This window comes from Agelaius tricolor, unplaced genomic scaffold (genome assembly GCF_023055355.1).
Source record: "Agelaius tricolor isolate 1412-34295 unplaced genomic scaffold, bAgeTri1.0.p SCAF_9, whole genome shotgun sequence".
NCBI classification, from domain to species: Eukaryota; Metazoa; Chordata; class Aves; order Passeriformes; family Icteridae; genus Agelaius; species Agelaius tricolor.
In genome coordinates, this window is record NW_027269269.1 from 38,912,774 (window position 1) to 38,932,700 (window position 19,927).

General features: G+C 37.2%; 1 protein-coding gene across 1 annotated transcript; it reads left to right on the plus strand.

Annotated features, from left to right (window-relative positions):
- Positions 1 to 1,278: 1,278 nt before the first annotated feature.
- Positions 1,279 to 17,821, plus strand: LIPI (lipase I). The gene is made up of 10 exons (XM_071433917.1): positions 1,279 to 1,410; positions 4,528 to 4,904; positions 6,767 to 6,875; positions 7,514 to 7,615; positions 8,641 to 8,730; positions 9,803 to 9,970; positions 11,402 to 11,494; positions 13,038 to 13,149; positions 13,494 to 13,667; positions 17,135 to 17,821. Exons 1-10 carry the CDS (start codon positions 1,362 to 1,364, stop codon positions 17,220 to 17,222), a joined length of 1,362 nt encoding a protein of 453 aa, XP_071290018.1. The 5' UTR covers positions 1,279 to 1,361; the 3' UTR covers positions 17,223 to 17,821.
- The last annotated feature ends 2,106 nt before the right edge of the window (positions 17,822 to 19,927 follow it).

Genomic DNA, 19,927 nt, shown 5'->3' on the forward strand with positions numbered 1-19,927 from the left:
AGAATTCTAGAGTTGCCATAGTGAACTTGACTCCAAACAAAGTGACATATTCGAGAAATGGGAGCAAAAATTTAATTAAAGGTCATTTGTTGAGCTGAGTTGATTTTCATAACAGCAGACATGCTGCATCTTTTGCTCCTTGTGACTTCATTCAAAGTGAAAAAGATACTTTTGGTGGCACCTCCTAAAGGCTGTCTGCTGCAAAAACTTGTGCAGCACAGCTTTGATGAGTTGCTCAGATTCATAAAGCTGAAGACACTGATCACTCAAAATTAAGTAATGAAACACATTAACACACACTAACACACACACACATACACCCTTAACTGTAGTGGAAAGAAACAAAGGAAACCTAGACCTATATTTAGAAGCACTGTAAAGGATATTCCATGCAAAAAACATTCCTAAGGTGCATTTTCATCCTATTTCAATGGTTATGATATGGTTTTCTTTCTCCTGCACTGGAAATAATTGGGCCAGAGATGTAGGCAAGCTGAGCATCCACACTTCACACATGAGTAATGCAGGACTTATCTGCCTCTGCCTCACCTCAAACTTTAAAAATCTGTAGTCTGCACTCCTGTATTTACCCAGTGAAGGGATGTGTAAATAAATGAACTTCATAAAAAAAATATTTCTTGATTTGTTTTGCAGCTGGGATACGGAGGGAATGAGGTTAAAAAACACACAGCAAATCAATATCTGGGTGAGGTATGTGGGACTCTAAGCTTCACCTCTCTGCCAGAGAAGTTTTTCATACCCTCTCAAAATTTAGATTAGAGAATGAATCCTTGGAAAAGCTCAGATGATAATTTTATGGGAAAATGATCTCTGGATCCACAGTGCTCAGAACTAATTTCAATTTCTTACAGGGAGACCCTACATCAGCAGAATGACTTTTTTTTTCTAAGCTCCTTTTGCCCATCTCAGTGCTCCTACTTGCAGTTCAGTTAACTGAACTGCAGTTCAGTTAAACCCCCCACACTGTGGATCTTTCATGGCACCTAAACCCCCCCACACTGTGGATCTTTCATGGCATGCATTAGTTACCCCACTTCCCAACCTCCACACCTGCAGGAGTTGCCAGCAATGCATGACATCACTTGCTTACGTGGAAATCTGCTGATAGACAGAGAGGGAAATAGATTGAAAATCAGTCCCAACCCAGTAACCACCTTATCTCCTGAAGTCACTCAATAGGAGGAGTCAGAGGTGCAGAAGCTTGACTACAGCTTTATTTTCTGCTTCCTACTCACTCGCTTCATCGGTGTCATTCAGTCGTGTTAGATATCTGGCATAAGGAAACACTCAATTTGCCACTTCTTTGTGGATATTGCACATCACTTTTTCTCCACTTCCACATGCTGAAATTGTGTTTCTTCCTCTGTTTGATATACTGGGTGAGATCAGGTAAGAACCATCAGCTTGCTTGTAATGTGGAACCTTTGCTTTAATCAAACATTAAAAAAAAAAATGAATATTCCTTCATTTAAATTGGCCAAAAGATGAAGATAAAATCTTATGAATTATGCCTAATGGAGCAGATGATTAGTAAAAAGAACTCAATAACTTTGAAATGGAGACATAAGTTTTTGTTTTAGAGTAAATAGAACCAAGCCTGATACTTTATCTGTGGTTGTACTTTGCCCAGAGACCTGCTCAGGTGTGTGCACTTTGCACAGAGTAGACGTAATCATGAAATAGTCTTAATATACTCACGTGTGTTTATTGGTTGTTGCTGATGTGACAGGTGCTTGGATTTTCAAGTTACATGTTACATTTTTAAATGGTAACATTTAGTTACAAAAAAGACTGTGCTCTTAAGATTTTCCCCTTTTCAACCGCACGAGGCAATTAAAATGCTTACAAATGTGCACAAGACAGTTACAATTATACATTAACTTGCTTAAAATGCATGCCTAACAGCCCAGTGCCTACGTGTATGTTTTGATTGCACAGAAAAGAGTGAGCACTCCAACAAGAGAGCACAAAGGGCAGCTGGGTATTGCTTCCAGTGTTCAAGGAGAAACAGGAGTTTGAAAAACTTCCCCTTATGACTCCTCGCTAAACAATTCAAAGTATTAAATCTATAAACCTATTTGTATGACTTATCTAATTCCACAGTAAAAACATCATCATTTCGTTTTTATTCTCTATTTACCTTGGAAAGAACCACTTCTGTCATTTCACAGCCAAGAGTAAACAAGTTGCTTCTCTTTGACATTGGCCAGCTAGTAAATAGGTTTGGCAGTTAAAATAATTTCCTTATGATAGATTTCTCACTCCCATGGAACATACTGTGTTCTGGTTTATCTCACTGTCATTCCACTGGTTTTAGAAGAAATAAGTTTAATTTCTACCAATCAAATGATTAAAAAAAATCAAAATATTTAAAGGGATACAGAGCAATGTCTTAGCATGGATCTTTTATATTTTAGATATGAAGGAGTGAATTTTAAGGATCAGTGATTAAACTTGGATTTAAAGACCAGATCAGGCAAAATGAGAGTTTCATGTTGTACCTTTGAAACTATAATCAAGTGGCTGGCTTTTATTTTCACTTTATAGGTGAAGTTAGTGTAATGTAATTTATATTCTAGTTTTATCATATTATACAAATATATGAAAAACAGAAATCCAATGTGACACATATTGTTCACATCTCAGGATCATGTCACATGCATGACATTTTAACAGCTTCTTGATTATTTTTTTTATAAAATTCAAGTTCACTTCAGCTGAACAGTTTTCAGTTTCAGAACTTCTTGGGTAAGTCCAAGTGATGAAATGAGTTGTCTTCCTGTATCACTTTTTAGTTAATAACCTGTCTAGTAATCTCAGTTATTTATATTAATACGTGTTTAAATGAGGATAACAATGGTATTTATTTTTCAATATAATTCTGTCTTTTTCTCCATGCAATAATTGTAGTTACTGTCATAACATGATGATAGGCATGAAACTTTTGTCTGGTTGGTTTGCAGCAGGGAGTTTCAGCTTATTTTTAACACTGTGTAACTTCAAGCCTGCTCCTGTTTGGACTATATCCATTGGCTTTTTGTGATGTCCAGCCCAGAGGTGACCAACCTAGTCCTTGTAGATACATGGTTTGGCATTAGAGGTGATTGGTCTAGTTCCCTAAATTAGTAGATTAGTGTCTTTAGTGCCTTTACTGAATCTTTACTGCACCTTGAATGCCATAATTCACATTTTTCATCTCTGTGTAGACCTGACCTGTAGTATTGAACACATATTTCAAATACCTTGTAAGCCACCCACGCTTGCCTTTGGCAGATTTAAGACAGGCTGCAGGCTTGCTGTCCTTCTCAGATGTGGTGGATTTGGTTCTGCCTGTGAACTGTCCTCTGGGAAAAGGAGAAGGGCTGCAACTGCTTCTCTTATGCTTCAAAAAATCTGAGAAATTCAGGTTATTTTTTTAATATTATTTTTAAGGAACTAAGAAGACGCTATTTCTTTTCTCGCTCTTGCTTTCTTGAAAGTGATTTGTTTTGCAAAGGTTTTAATGATGGAAGAGTTGAAAAGGTGACATCAAGTAACAGAGAGACAAAAGTATTGTGTAAAGTAAGGTATCCCACTGGAAGTCAAGAGATGGGCCAAAAACTTTGGCCAAAAAAATAACTAACCATAGCAGAGGTGAAGAGGCCATTGCAGAAGAACTGACAGGTGTTGGTGTTCTGCCCAGAATCCTGGAGTGGTTTATCCACACAGTGTGACCTCACCAGCCAAAAGAGATCTTTAAAGTGTGAACTTTGGATGTCGATAACCAGACAGCAGAGAAATTTAATCTTTTTAGACTCTTTTGAAAATCTCCATCCTCTTGTTGACCAGCTTAATTTGGTACACCCTAACTGTCCAAGTACAGACAGAAATGCTAAATCCCACTGTTTGTCATGTGCCATTGTGTACACTGACCTTAATTCTTATTTTTTCAAACTCAGAGCAAGATTCTTTGTTTCTTCTGCCTTTGTTTCTTGGTAATGGTGCCATTATGGTAATCCAAAGCTAGGAAAGGGTTCTGGATCATTCCTGTTTTGTCAGGCAGCTATTTCTTATTGCTAGATCAAACAAATAAGGTCTAAGGATTGGCAGCACAGCCACCCTGGCCCAAAGAGGAAGAAACAGCCACAACAGCCTTCCTGTTTATACAGCACGCACTTCTTGTGAAAAAATTCTGAGAACCTGCCTTTGATGGTGAAGTAAAAGATCTTATCAACACTGGCTACTAATTAGTACTTCTAAGGAGAAAATACACTGTTCAGGAAAAATTGGGATAATTTCACATTTGAAGGGTTCAGAGGAGGACGGTGGTATCTGCAGAGTCGTTAGTTAAAGTGTGGTTCCTTGTTCAGTGCATGTTTTGACACCTCTTTCCAAAGGTCAAGAGTAAAGAAAATTGAAGTTGTCCACTTTCAGCAGAAAAAGATATGGAAAGAAAAGTGAAGAAGTGGTATTTCAGGTAGCCCCAACTCATCAAATGACGGTCTTAAACATTTTCATCTCTTTCAGATGAGGAAGAAAAATGTCCCGAATTTACAGACCTTAACCTAGGTGATGCTTTGTCTGGAACAGAACTCCATGTTCAGCTACTCCTGTTCACAAGGGAAAATCGAGATTGTGCTGAGAGACTCATTGAACACAATGTTTCTGCATCTGAGTACCTGAATACAAACAAGAAAATTGTCTTTGTTATTCATGGCTTCAGGCCAACAGGATCTCCTCCAGCATGGCTGGGTGACATGAAGAAGCTTTTACTCTCTTCAGAGGATATTAATCTCATTATAGTTGATTGGAATCGTGGTGCTACCACTGTGAATTACAAAACTGCTGTGGAAAACTGCAGAAAAGTTGCAGAAATACTGAAGAATTATATTGACCAGATGCTGGTAAGGCAGAGCATTGCATCTGTTCTGAGTAAGTGTGAAGGGCATGGTTAGAGTGGGAATGGATATTTAAAATATAGAGAAGTCCAGTGAACAATATCAAATCACATTTCTTTAAAGAGGTATTACTAACTTTACTTGCAGTTATTATTGCATATATTTAACTTCACCTGAGTTCTTAATTCCCTTTCACTGAAATGTCCCTGAAAGTACATCTGATTTCTTGAACCAGCTGGAAATTTTAGGTCTTCTGGAAAGAGTGAATTCTTTAGTGGGAAAGCAGAGGGAGAGATGTTCTAATAGTACGTAGCATAAACATTTTACAAAGGCATTGCACTACTCTTTTTACTATTAATCTACTGTAAATAAAGGTTTTAAATGAGAAATAAAACATTGGCAAAGATACAAATATTCATTCCCAAATGGTATAAACTTCTTTTTTCTTTTTTCTTCTTCCTGAAACCATAGTTGATGCCAGTGGTCTTTACTGGATATTAGATTTATTGCTTGATCAAATGGACAAAACATGTCATGATGTTATTTATGCCATTGTGTGATTTGTCACTTGAATTTTCATCTTTTCTCACCACTTATTTCTCAGCCATTCTCAGAAATTTTGAATGCTGTGTTGTAGGGCGATAGAATATAAGAAAATAAAAATAGTGTAGAAAGTAACCTTACCCCTAAGGAGTTGCAGCTGGGCCAATTATCAAAGATTAGGAGCAGGCCTGACTTTACCAGGCCACAGCTGTAACCAGTGAGAAGAAGAGTGCTATAAAAGAGTGGGGTGGCTGGGTGAGAAGGGAATGGGAGTCTGTTGGCTACTTTGGGAAGAAGAAAGAGTTAGTTCTCTGAGGAGCTGCCCATAAGAAACACCAAGAAGGTATGGAACTTTTGTGATAGGAGACAACAGGATGGAACCCCTGCAATAAGATGACAATGCTGTGAAATAAAAAAAAATATTCCTGTGGAATTTCAGAAAAACGTCCAACATTTTGAGAAAGGCTTTCTCTCCTTTCACTTCAGCCTATCAGAATCTGTCCTCTGGGACTAGATATAATGATAACAATTTGCAATTGTGCTAGTAGATTTATTGTTATGCAATTAAAAAAATTAAATAGGACTATGAGAAGATTAATTAAGTTAATTTCTGTTTACACATCTGCCTGGCAAACAGTGACACTGTGTGTGAGTCCTGAAAGTGATGGGGAAGGAGGGTCTGTAGTGTCCCACAGCTATCACTTCACACTTACAAGCTGTTGTGAGGCCCTTCTAATTCATTTTAAGACCTACTAATATTTCAGGTCCTGTGTGTCACCCCATCATTTTGTAGGGATTCCAACTAGGTTAGGTGACACTGTCCTAAAGTTCTCCTGTAGATTTTCATTTGGGTTTTTTGGAATACTGCTTTCTAGAATAGGCATTTTAAGGTGTGCATTTGGCACCATTATTCAGCTGTTGTGTGACAAAAGTATTTGTTAATGGTATTATGATTTTAATTTATTTTATTGGAAGGATAAAGCAGGGCGAGATTTTTTTTCCTCCTTTATTGTTTTGGTTCAACTTTCTTATATCTGATGAATGTCTTCCTCTTCCCTTCTAACTAATGCGGCATTTCAGGAGAAATGTGACTCAAGCTTCCTTTTTATATTTTTCTAGTTAAACAATTTCATAATTTCTACACTTCAATTAAAATAGAATTGCAAACTGAAAGGAACTTTGTAATATCCATTTTTTTTTCAGAGCTAGAAAATTAGAGATATAATTTTAAGTGCTGACCAAAAGTGAAAACTAAACCAGCCTAGTGATTTCTGTTCCATTAGTTCTGTGTGTGACTGGCTTTGGTGTTTTTTCCCCCCTCATAGGTGGGTGGAGCATCTCTTGACTCTCTGTACATGATTGGAGTCAGTCTTGGTGCTCATGTAGCTGGTTTTGTTGGCCAGAAGTATAAAGGCAAACTTGGCAGAATTACAGGTAAGCCTTTTAATCCTAGTGCACATATTCTGTTGTACCCTGTATTGTTGTCAGAGCTCTGAGACATTGACAAATGAGGACTCAATATTTAATGACAAACATGAGGGAAAATATAGCCCTGGTAGAAGTTCAGGGAATGGGGCAGGTCTGCCTTCAGGACATAAATTACAGAGTAAATTTTCCAACCTGGTTACCTCTAGTCTCTCAAATGAAAATGGAGTGTTTCATCTAGGTGACACTTAAGTTAAATGATACCTGACTGTCTGACTAGTTACGTTCTGGAGGTGAGAGGAGTTATATTGTGCATTTTGGTCTTATAAAATGCATAAGGTATGGTGTTTTCAGTGGAAAATGACAAAAAAAAATCCTGATTTGATCCTCAATGCTGTTGGCTTATATTCATCTGAATAAATGCACATCTAGTTATGGGAAGAGAGAAATTCAACATATGGGTTGATCAATCAGTCTTGTGGTAGGAGTCTTCTTTTCTTAGCAAGTTGAACAGAAAAATTATGCTTTTTTAAAATTTATGTACCTGGAAAATGAAGAATCACTGCTGAATAACGCTCAGATATTGGTCCTTCATATATCTGTAGAAGGAGCCCAGGGTTTATGATGCAAATGTTGTTTTTATTCAGGTCTGGATCCAGCAGGCCCTTCATTCACTGGAGAACCACCTGAGCACAGACTGGACCCTACTGATGCACAGTTTGTGGACGTAATCCATTCAGATATTGATGGTAACAGCAGAGCCTTGACCTGTCTCTTTCAGCCTGAGCAAAGGCAGGGAAGCAAAAGGGAAGGGATAAGCTGGTTCTGTAGCATCCAAATAGTGCTGCAGGAGAATATTTTCTGTTAACATGAATGTTCTTTTGCTGTGCAAGTCTGTATGAACACAGAGGTTGCAAGCACCTGGTTATCACTGAATTAATCCCTTCTGAGACAGCCAGTCTCTGCTGTATCAACTTAGTACATCACAGAGCCACTGCTTAAAACACTAAATCATGTTATTGTAAGGTTAAAAAGAACAACATTGTAAAGTCTGCTTCATCTATGCTTTAATCTCTGGTTTCATTTTTTTACTCAAAACCATGAGTAAACCTTTAATACCACAACTGTCCCATTATTTGTGTAGTTTCATATCAGTTTCTTTAATAATATTAAAATTTAAATGTTTTCCTGTATCAATTTTAGTGTGAGGCTGTAAAATACCAATTTTTCTAAGGTTCCCATTATGTGACTACAGATAATGTGTGGTAAAAAGGAAGGTAGGTCAGACTGAATGAGCTCTTACTCGTGGAATTTTGCTTACTTTTATGGGGCAGATACAAATTTTCTTACTTTGACTTACTGCTAATATTAGTGTAGTTCAGAATGCAATGTCTTGCAAAAAATGGAAAATTTTGCTCTAATGAAATTTGCACTGGGAAAGAATTTTGGTTGGAGAGGATATGAATTTCATAAATTTATTTATGTAAATAATATCTCAGTTACAGCTGTTTCTGTTCCCTCCCTTTTGCAGCAGTAGCAATCTTACATAATTTTATATACGTTTGTGCACATCCTTTTACATATATATAATTTTCTTAGAGAAAAAACCCTTGATTTTTACCTCATAGCATGACTTTGATTTACAGTACAAAAATAATGGTGTAATTGCAAAAATTTTCTTTAAGACTTCCATGATTTTGGAGTGAATGTGATAATTGCCTTTGTAATTCTGTTTATGGGGCTTTTTTTTTCATTCATGATGTTTTTACTTTAGCACTAGGTTTCAAGAAGCCTTTAGGAACCATTGATTTCTATCCAAATGGAGGAATGGATCAGCCTGGTTGTCCAAAAACATTTTTCAGTGGTAAATAAAAATCTCTTTCTTTAATGGGAAGAAAAGTTTGAGATCAAATCAAAAAAGGTTAGGTTGAATTGAATGTACACTGCACTTTGTCAGTAATATGGGACCTGATACTGCATGCTTTCTTTTCCATCCCTATGCAGCAAAAGAAAAATAATAAAGATATTTGAAAATAATCTTGCTATAACATAAATTTCCCATAATATAATTAATGTTGGCATGATGGAATTGTTATTGTATTATATATAAAATCTGAATGTACTGATCATTATTTTTCCTTGGTTATAGGGGTCCAGGCATGGGGGAAAGTGTTTATGTTCCATTGGTTTGGGCAGGATCCCTTGACTATGGCACAGAAGGCAAATCTTCCACATCCCCACTGTGTTTTTAGTTCCTCCTGGCTGGCAGTGATAAACTAGGTTTGGGTGTTGGATATGTCTTAGGCTCTAGGGTAAAAACAGTTTTATGAAATGATCTTTTGATGCAGAATTGTGCTTATTTCAACTTCCATGAGTGTTAGGCAAGGTTGCTGGCAATTATTTTTGTTTACTCTTTTGGATATGTTTGTTTCTGTCAGTGTTTCCCATTACTGATTTGCACAGTGCTACCAGTTAGAGCTGCTGCCAAGGCATAAGACTTCCACTTGTGTGTTAGTGAGTATGGGAGAATACCTTAAGGTAGCACAATCATCATCTCCACAATTCCCAAAGTTTGCTTTGTTGGGAAAGGAAAGAATTTATTTCCCCAGAAAAGTAGAGAAGAATCTCTGAAGTGTTCCTCATGGTAATTTCCTTTGGCCAAAGTTTTCACTCAGAGTCTGATAAAGCACTGGCACAGGTTTCATGGAGAAGTTGTGGATGAACCCTGGAAGTGTTCAAGGCCAGGTTGGATGGGGCTCTGAGCAACTTGGTGAAGTGGAAGGTGTCCCTGCCCAAGGCAGAGGGGTTGGAACAAGATGATATTTAAGGTCCCTTCCAACCCAAACCATTCTATGATTCTGCTTATACAACATGGGTTTTTTTAATTAATAAAAATTAACTCTTCTTTTTATATTTCTTTTTTTTCTTCCCTGAAGGACTTCAGTATTTTAAATGTGACCATCAGAGATCTGTCTTCCTCTTCTTGTCATCTTTGAAAAACAAGTGTGACATAATAGCATATCCTTGTGACTCTTACTTGGATTACAAGAGAGGAAAATGTGTTGATTGTGATGCTTTCCAGCCCATGTCCTGCCCAGTAGTGGGTAAGTGTTACCCTACCTGTTGTGGGCTGGGTGAGATTTCCTGGGGAGTTAAAGTAGTTAAAAATTCATGAGTTTGTCTGCTTTACACTTAGCTCTGTTAGGCACAGGTGCTGAATGTTCCTACTCTTTGGGTTTTGTGCTTTCCAGTCTGGAATGGATTCAGTGTTTCCCCTTTCTAGAGAGAAACTTCTTGTGCTTAGTTCCTCACTTGAGAGTGTTGTGTGATCCCTAAAGGACCTGTAGTTTTCAAGGGTAATATTTAAGGGTAATAATGCTTAAATAAAATTTAAGGGTAATAATGTTTAAAGCAATTTCATGGGGTTTTTTTTGCTCTTCCTTTGGAGTCAAGCTTTTATTTGGAGGGGATTTTAATTGTTTAGGGGTTTGTTGCTTTTAGAGAGGATTTGGGTGCAGTTTGAAAAGAGCTACAATAGCGTGAGCATTTCCTAGTTGGCAGGGTTTTCTTAAGAATGACATTTTAAAAATACGTAATTAGAAGTTAACTTTTAATTTATATCCTGTTTTTTTTTTTTTGCACCTTTATGCTGGGATGTGTATGTTACATTAGTTGTATCAGGATAGAAGAAAAAGCATAGATAGTGTTATTTCCTAAAAAACCAACCATAATGAGCCTTTATAGTAGGACAGAAAGACTCCAGGAGTTCTCCAGCATGGTTATTAGCCAAGCTGGATGCACTTGGACAGAATATCCAAGGTAGAGGTGCAGAAACATTTCCCCAGTCAGCTGCTGAGTGTGGGAACTGAGTGCAGAAGCAGCATCCTTCCTTCTGCTGCAGTCTTTCCTGTTTTGCAGTGGGAGCTCTGCAGTCTGGAATCAGCCTTCCTTGTCCAGTCTAGATAGAGACTAACAGGGAGAGAAGAGCATCTTCTGCTCTAGAAACAAGGGCTGTTATCAACCCCCAAAAACCACAGTCATGCAATTGTATAAATTTCTCTCTATGTTAAATCCATGAGCTTAGGGGGTTTGCACAGTATCTTATATTTTATTAAACAATAACTACAAATAGGCTTAAGAATTCAAGTGTATTTAATGATTCAAATGAAAGAAAGGGAAGCTATTCTGTAAGTGCTCTCTGCAAATATGTGGGCCACATTTTTGGGGTTGTTTTTATTACCTCTGCAGGGTTTTGTCAGCACTATTTTCTTGAGTTAGTATCTAGACTAAAGAGGTTACTATTGCATTATAACAATTTTTGTGATATTAATATATTAGAGGAATTAAATACTTGTGTACTACAGTCTGTTTTACTCAGAGGATTCCTTCCTTTTTCTAGTCAGGTTTCTTTCTCAGAGGATATTTAAGAAAATTAAAGCCAGATTTGTCATGGTATGAGATACTTTTGTGCAGACATATGTGTATCGTGATTTTGCTACATGTCTGAAATGAAATATTTAAACTTTGGATTTCAGGTTATCATGCTGATAGATGGAAAAAGCTGTTGATACCATATAGTTCACCAACAAAAGCTTACTTTGATACCTCAGACAAAGACCCATTCTGCAGTGAGTAACTAAATACATACATAAAACCTCTTTATAAAAATTTATAACTTATTTTTTAGCTGATCTGGAGTAAAAGCATGTTAAAATTAGAAGCTAGTGTTAGCCACTGTGTAAAATGATGTAAAAAACCATGAACTAAGGGTCAGTTCACAGACTGGAGAAAGAGGAAAAAGTAATACTGTGTGAACTGGGAAAGAAATGTACCTTTAAGAGTAATGGGATGGACTGCCAAGAGGAAGAAGAAAGCCAGAAAATGAGAATCAAATGAGAAGGAAAAAGCTGGATTGATGCAACTTCCTTAGATGGGATCAGTGCTGCCAGTTCCAGAGAGTAGGAAAGGGAAGCAAGACTGCCCTGGCTGGGGGACAAAAAAGAGAAACCTTTATCTTGCACCCCAGTAGATCACCCTACAGTCAAATAAAGCTTCTCCATGTCACCCCAGGAGTAAAACAGTGAAGGGAAAACTCAGCTGGCTTCTTCAGACTTAGATTCTGTGGCAATGAGCTCTCATGGTGTGGGCTCCAGCTGCAACAGTTTAGATACCTACCTACCCATGTAGGTTCATCCTGGATTCTCATCTAACTTCTCTTGTTATTGAAGGACTCTATAACCCCGAAAAAGTGCCACACACACTTCTAATTATTATATTTAAGGTTCTTTCATTTAGGGTATGGGGACAGGCTTACTGGGAATGAATGTGAAATTAGGTTTTCCCATTAGTTTTGTCCATCCTCTTGGCAAGTTTTGTGACCAGGAACAGATGGTCCTAGTCATGTTTGCTGACAGTGTATCTTCCAAAGGATTGAGGAGAGGTGAATGAAGTGATGGATTTTACATCATTTTTTAAACACAAAATTTACAAATAACTCCTCTTCCCAATGACTTTGAGCTCAACCCAAACCTGTTACTATTGTTCTCCCCTGCCCCTCACTGGTGGTGGTAAAAGGGAGAAAAAAGGAAGAGAAATATTACCAAAGATAGGAGGAGGCACATGGAGCAGAATAAGAAATATTGTAGTGACAGTATCTATTTAAAGGAAAATATGCAAGATTAAGAAGAAAAAAAAAAAAGCAAAGTCAGGAAGCAAAACAAACCAGTCTGAAAAAGAGTGTATTTATTAATAAAAGCCTTAATTATTAGATATTTGGAAAGCTGAGGAGACAGAAACTAACAAGAGGCCTTAAAAAGAAGGGGAAATTGTAAACTTGAGCAAGTTATGGCCTCATATGAGTCCTGGTCTTTTAGGGGAGAGAATGATAATAATGATAATTTGTTGGCCACATGCCAAAAAACCAAGACAGTTTTTCTTGGTGTCCTGACTGGAGCAGTAAAGGTTCCAGTCCTGTAGTGATGGCTACAGAAGGCCAGGTCAGGCAGGTCAGCAGCAGGTCAGCTTTTTATTCTCCTTTGAACTGGGAGGGTAAAAGTAAAGAGTCGCTATTCCTATCACCTACCAGTAAATACATTTAACAGGGTGGGGATACCAGCTGTTTCCTGTTGAGATCATTCTTTTATTCTCATGATTTCCTATTTCTTCCTGCAGTGTATAACTACTTATTGGACATTACCACCTGGAATAAAAGCATGAGGAGAGGTTTCATTAGAGTTAAAATAATAGATAATGCTGGAAATGCAGTAGAGGCACAAATGAATAGGTATGTTGTTCGTTGTCTTTAAATTTTTATTTATCACTTCTTAGGACTAATTTTATGAGTTTTCTACACCTTTTAACTTGTTAGCTTGAAAGCTGAAAAAGTATCTTGAGTTTGTTGAGGCTTGGCCATGTTAAGACATTGCCTGGGTGTGGCTCAGTATCAGGGCAATGCCCTCACACTGAAATGATCCTTTCTTGGTGTTGGTTTGAATCCTGTTCTAGCTGGCCTCGTTCTCAATGCTCAAAGTTGATACATCCCAAAAGATTTCCCAGTTAAATAATAATACTTAGCAATAATGAATATTACTCAGCTAACAAAAGCCTGTCTAAATATTTTTTCTTTAGTGAAGCTTCAACATTTCAGCAATATAAGAGAGTCAAAATACTGACTGGATTTTACCAAGACATTGAGAAAATTGCAAAAATTTCCTTGACTTTTTCTACAAAGACTTTAATAGGCCCAAATAAAAAGCTTAGGATTCTTCAGATGAAGCTGAAATCTCTCAATAAGCCAAAAAGGTGAGTGTTTGTCATGTATCACAGCTGGTGTCAACTAAGGTGCTCAGGATGTTTTCTCAGTAACCTGGATTTCCCTGCATTAATTTTTTTAATTGCATATTCTTAAGTGTATGAATATTCTTCTCATCATCCTGATGATCAAATTTGTCCTGTGGAAGAGCTGCTGTGTACATTAACATTTAGTGCACAGCAGCTTGTACATGGAGGTGTCACACATGCTGTGTGGCACAGCTGTGCTTTTAAGCACCAGCCTGACTTGCATGGTCAGCTTTTCCTCCATGAGATAAACTTTATCAAGCAGTTTTCTGATTTTTCTCATGTGTCTGTACACAGCTTTTCACACTCAGGTGTGAAATGGAGCTTCAACAACATGTGAGACTGGAACAGGTTTTTTGGTCTTACTGATGATGGTAGAAAGTTCTTCTAAGATCAGAACAGTCTGTATCTGCTTACAGTTAAAATTATTTTTTTTTTTGCAATTGAGTGTAATTGCTAAGCTTTTATTAATTCTGATTTAAAATATTTCAGCATTATTACCATATGTTCATTTTTAAATCTTCAAATTTACCTGTGCAGTAACTCTAGCAGTTAAATTTTGCATTTGCATCGTGTGAAAAGATCCTATTGCATGGAATAGGTAAGAAACATCCAGGAGTAGCAAGAGTACTTTATTTGAGAGTTGTTAATTTGTTTCTTATTATTGGCAGATTCAAGAAAATCAGAACTTAAAATAAAAACATAACAATGCATATCAAATGAGTAATGAATGAGAATAATATTACAAGACTTACTAAGTCTTAAGGCAGTATATTTTATTAACTTGAGATGCAACACTTGAGGATTTCTTTTATGGTGCATGATAATAGCCTAGTAAGAATTGGGTATGATATTTTGCAAAAATTGAGACCTTCTTAAATTAATCCATTTTTGATTTACTGAGAAAGAGAAGGAGATGGATGGGGAGAGACAGAAAGAAACAAAACACTCAGTAATCAAAATAGTACCCCAGAATGTATATACATTTGACTTTATTAACTTATTGAAAGCCATAAGTCTCAAGCTCTCAGGTGAAAATGGCATGATTGTATTTCAAAGCATTTGGTGACGAGAGAGGGTGAAAAGTTCTAAATCAGATTCCAATTTTTTTCTCAGCCCAGTGGTGATAAATCAGAAGATACATTTTCATGTAAGCCTGTCAGCACTTGGGGCTCTCTCAGATAATGATCTAGCAAGCAAGCAAGATTTTCAGTGAACAACCCCTTATAGGGTTTGAGTTTTCATTCCTGTTAGTCTGACTCTTGTTAGTTTAAAAGTAAGATACATTTGATGTGCTTTAATACAAGATCCACTAGAGTCCTTCATGTAGAGCCTCATCAGATTGCAGCTGTAGAGGTGTGTTAGGTACTTTGAGAGAACTTTTTAGTTAAAAAGACTGTATTGAATCAGCATGTGAAGGTAATTTAAATGCAGATGTTAAAGCACTATTGGTATAATTACCTAATTGCTCTTTGTAATTATACCAACCTATATTTACCTTATTTACATATAATTATGACAATTACTCGAATACAGGATGATCAGCTAGAAACTCCATTAAAACTACTTGAATTATTCACAACAAAGTAGTAGATAAAAACCAGGGGACAGATGCAGGGATAAAAGACAATAGGAGTCTCAGTCTGCCCAGGTCTGGGTTAATGGCAAACTGTGGGAGTTTGGGGAATATCACAGACAGTTGTCTGCTGGCCTGATCCACTATTCACACAGATGGTGTGTGAATATGGGAGTGCTGAAAGGTACACATAACTTTCATACTCTTCTTCTGATCCCTGAGATAAATCATTTCTGCTCACCCATAAAACCAGAAAGCTTTGCTAACTTGTGCATGTCCAGGTGTCAGCTATCCCCAAAATCTTATAAACCTGTCAGTGAATTCAGATGCAGTTAAAGAGGAAGGTGAATGTCTCAAAGATACTTAGCCAGACACCTCTGGGTTTTTTTGAACCAAAACAAGAACAGAGATAATGTAAAGAAGATCTTGCAAATACCTCTTCTGAACAGGTGTGGCATGCCCATGATTTTTAGTAGGCAGCAGAGAAGACATTTAGGTTGAGGGGTTAAGAAGCCTCACAAAAGCATTTTTTGTTTTGCTCCTTGTTGGTGAACCTGCTCCCTGCCCAGGACTACTCTCCTGTGAGGCATTCTGTAATCAGTAATCACAAACTGAGATGGATTGCAGTTCAAATGAGATACAATATGTTGGAAAATATAAGCTTTTATTTCCAGAATTCAGCAGTATGGTTTGGCTAGGTATTTTGGCCCCTGTGGTTAGATAGAAATAATATTACAAAAATACTATAATAATGAAACATTGAATTCAAATCAAAACAAATTGTTGATGGACTGGATTGTACAGGACACCTGAATTCATTTTGATCTTTTTAATCATAAAATTGCTGTCATAGCTTTGTGGAGACCTTAAAAGGTGTCAAATTTTTGAGTAGAAATCTGACAGTCCTTCCACATACAGACAGGTGGAGCCTTAACTGTAGGAAATCCTATAAGAATGGGCAACAATGGAAATGCCTGGTGTGCTGTTCTCTCCTTTTGCTGTTCCACTGTATTCTACTTCCCAGGCCAAGGTGAATTGTGTGGTATAGCCACATCTATGAGTTCAGAGCAATAGAGAAGATAATTTTAAATAAAATGAGTCTCATGGCTGTGTGCTATGGAGGTGCCATCCAGAGTGTGTCTGTCATTTTGCTGTTTATTTCCTGTCCTTTTCATTTCCTGTCATTTTCCCCTCTCCATACATTACAATAGTGCATGAAGAGCAGCCTCTGCCCTAAAAGGCAGAGCACTTATATTGACCTCAAAAAGCATGTTTTTCATGTACATGTGGCTGCCTTTGTGACCTCTTTATGTGTTCATGTAATATTAGTCAGCTGTGAGTTTTCTAGGTGTTTAGAAGACAAATTGCACTCTTGCATTAAAATTTCTTACACATGCTGTCATTGCAAGTGAAAGAGAAAATATTATGATGTGGTTCCTTACTTTCCTATGTAAAATAAAAACAAAGATATTTTTCTACATAGGGAAGTCAAAATCAATTATTCAGACCCTGTGTTAGCAGGAATTGTGCAGATTTTGGGTCATGCTGCTAAAGAGTTAATTTGAATGCAGATTAATAGCTGTAATGGATGAAATGCTGCATCTTTATACTTCAGACCAGTGTGATGCACTTCTTTGCATCATCCAGCTGATGTTTGGTTGTTTTTCAGTCCATCAAAGCTACTCTAGGAATGCATGAAATAAGGTATAAACTTATACCAGGAGACACTTGTCCTGAGTACTGTCTCTGAGAGCTGGTAAATACTGGAGGTTTAATAAGTCAAATACTGGATTATTTTTCTGTTAAAGTGAACTTTTTCTGTTGTGATATTTTTTTTCTTTCTCTGCTTTTGTAGGCTACAGCTATGCAGATATGATTTTGTACTGATGGAGAACACTGAGGTGACCTTCAAACCTATCCCTTGCTCTGAGAGGGGTACATGAAAAGAGAGCTACTACTAACCTAATTTCTCTCAGGGCAGTGACATTTTGATGCTTCCTCAGGATAAAGACTGCAATGAGAAAGGAAATGAGATAAGCTAGATTTATTTTTCAAGAGTCTACCTGATAATATGCATTACTTGCTCTGAGTGCCTTAGGCTGAAATTAATTGAAAAGTTCAGACATGTATGTGCTTGGAAAATTATTTGAGTAAAGTAAATGTATCATGGTGGAGAACATGCAGTGGTCTGTTCATTACTCTTTGTTAGCAATGAAGCAACTACTGAATTAAATATGAATTGTCTGCATAATCCTGGCACATTATTTGTCATACATATATTTAAATATTTATTATTTGTAATGGCTTTTTCATGGAAACATAACGATCTGTCTACTAAATGAATTTAATATACTGTACATGTGATCTACAGATCTAATACACAACAGTTTTGCTGTGCTGTGTTCATTGGATAAATGAATTCATATTTTCTCTTTATGTAACATCTCAGTATGAGGAGTGGAACAATATTTGTGAGTACATTTGTAAATTTTCTGGTTTAAATCTGTTGTCTTTATCATAGATGAATGCTATTGCAGACATTCAGATTTTTTTTTTATAACTGCTGTGGACAGAGTGGTGTTGTTTCAGATACAAAGTAATGTCTATTCTGAGGAGAATAACTTAGAAGTGAAATAAATTTATTTTCATTTTGTTTCTGTTTGGGCCTCTTGGAATTAGTACTGTGGTTTGGGTTGAGGCTGATGAAAGCTTTCCACCTATTAGGATGTGAGCAGGAATAAATGGTACAAAAACATTACTTCCTCCCCTTCAGAAAAACAAGTTTTCTTGTCCCAGACTGCCTTTCCTGATGGAACTGATTGGAGGAGAGATGGGTGTATTTTTCTTCTGTAAGGCTATTTTCATGTGTTTCATGCTGGTTTCTCATGCAAATGCTTCCTATGCACATTATCTATTTCCTTCCTCTCCCATGTCCCCTCTGTCCCTACACTCGACAGCAATGCTTGGTTGAACCTATTAACCAATTCCATCTGAATGTCGGTGGAATGGGATGTCCAAACCTGTGAATTGTAGGTTTTGTTGCAAGTCAAAAGCTGGGTGGTAAGGAAGATGGAATGCAGTGACCTAAGGCAGGTAGGCAGGCACGTTTTCCCTGCTGGAGACAGCTCCAGCATGCTGGTCAGACCATGCAAAGCTCTGAACCAGCCATTGCACATGCTTTTTCTTGTCTGGATAAACCAAAAATACACAGACTTGTGGGCAGCCATGCTTATGGACTGACTGTTTAAAAGAAAAAATAATTCTTGAGAAATAGTAATTACATTGCCATAGGCAATTACCATAGATCTAGTCAAGTCTCAGCTTTAGCATTTTACTTTATAGTTCTTGCTTTCCTTTGAGGCCATCATTAGGAGATACACAGGAGAAGACTTTTTTTGTCTGCTTATATGCTTGTTAAGGGGTGGATTTTAAAGATTTCTCCTTTTTTCTGTTTTTTGAAACTGCTGTTACTCTCATTTCATTCTGCAGGTTTTTGTCCAGATGTTCATCTACCTAGTCTGACCTTAACAGGTCTCCGAATCTCCTTTTCTTCTTCACCTTGCCTCCAAATACCTGCTACTTATATCACTTTAAACAAGCACAGAGACCTGAGACTAGATTTCACATGTCTGGGACTGGAATCTTTCAATGTGTGATATAGATATTCAAGCATAGAAATACATCAGACTGAGACACCTTGCTAAAATTTTTCTGTTTTCCCTGTTGACACAGGAAGGCATACAGACATGATTAAGTGTTGTTCAGTGTTGTGATAAGGGAATGATATTTTCACACATCCCTATAAAATATGTGGGACAGGAATAGTGATTTTTTTTTTTTGCTTTTTCATAAGCTTTGGGTAAAAAGGAAAGAAGCAGTGGGGTTGATAACTTGAAGTTCCAATAAACAGCATGAGGCAAAGAAACTTTCTTTTCCCAATTTCCAATTTCAGCTGGTGTTGCCTTGTTTAAGTTTTTCTAAGCCTTCTGATGTTTATTTTCTTGTAACAAATTTTTTTCTTATGCATTTTATGTAAATAGCTTATTGTTTTGCATTATTCTCTAAATGAAAAAGAATTGATAAACTGTTAGTTAATCCAGTGTCATTGGGTAAGCGACGCTCTCATCCTCCAATCCACTGTCACTTTTAAAAATCTATAAATGTTAAAGTAAAAGCTAAACACACTTATTTTTACCTTAATCCTGTATTCACGTTGTTTTATTTTGTGTTCTAAACAATAAGCTGGTAAATTCTGTTTTGTAAGAGGGACTGTTCCAGGCAGTGCATTTCCAGCACGAAATTGCACTTCTCAAGTGGCTGAGCACTTGTGTCTCCCAGCCCCAGCAAAATGGGCTGTAATTGTTTGGGAAAGCAGTGCTCTCTGTGGCTTGCTGCCACATGCTACTTTGTACTAATTGTGTCAGCTCTCAGGCTCAGCAGATGATGCAGAAAATGAAAATCTTCCAGGGAGTTCCCTGTTCTGAAGCAAGTGCTGGTGGCTCAGTGGAGCAAACTCCTGCATCAGAGCTGGAGAGAGGCTGGAGTCATTGCAGTTCCTTTGTGTATTTGTGTTCAGAGTGCAAAATAGCCACTAACATTGTTCATTTTAATGCAAAAAGGTGTCATTGGGGAAATTCAGAAAGGGCTG

Excerpts from the sequence above, each read along its gene's own strand:
- LIPI (XM_071433917.1), top strand. The coding sequence starts at position 1,362 with ATGCTGAAATTGTGTTTCTTCCTCTGTTTGATATACTGGGTGAGATCA. Across the intron at positions 8,731-9,802 it reads TCCAAAAACATTTTTCAGTG|GACTTCAGTATTTTAAATGT; the intron begins GTAAATAAAAAT and ends TCTTCCCTGAAG. Across the intron at positions 9,971-11,401 it reads CATGTCCTGCCCAGTAGTGG|GTTATCATGCTGATAGATGG; the intron begins GTAAGTGTTACC and ends TTTGGATTTCAG.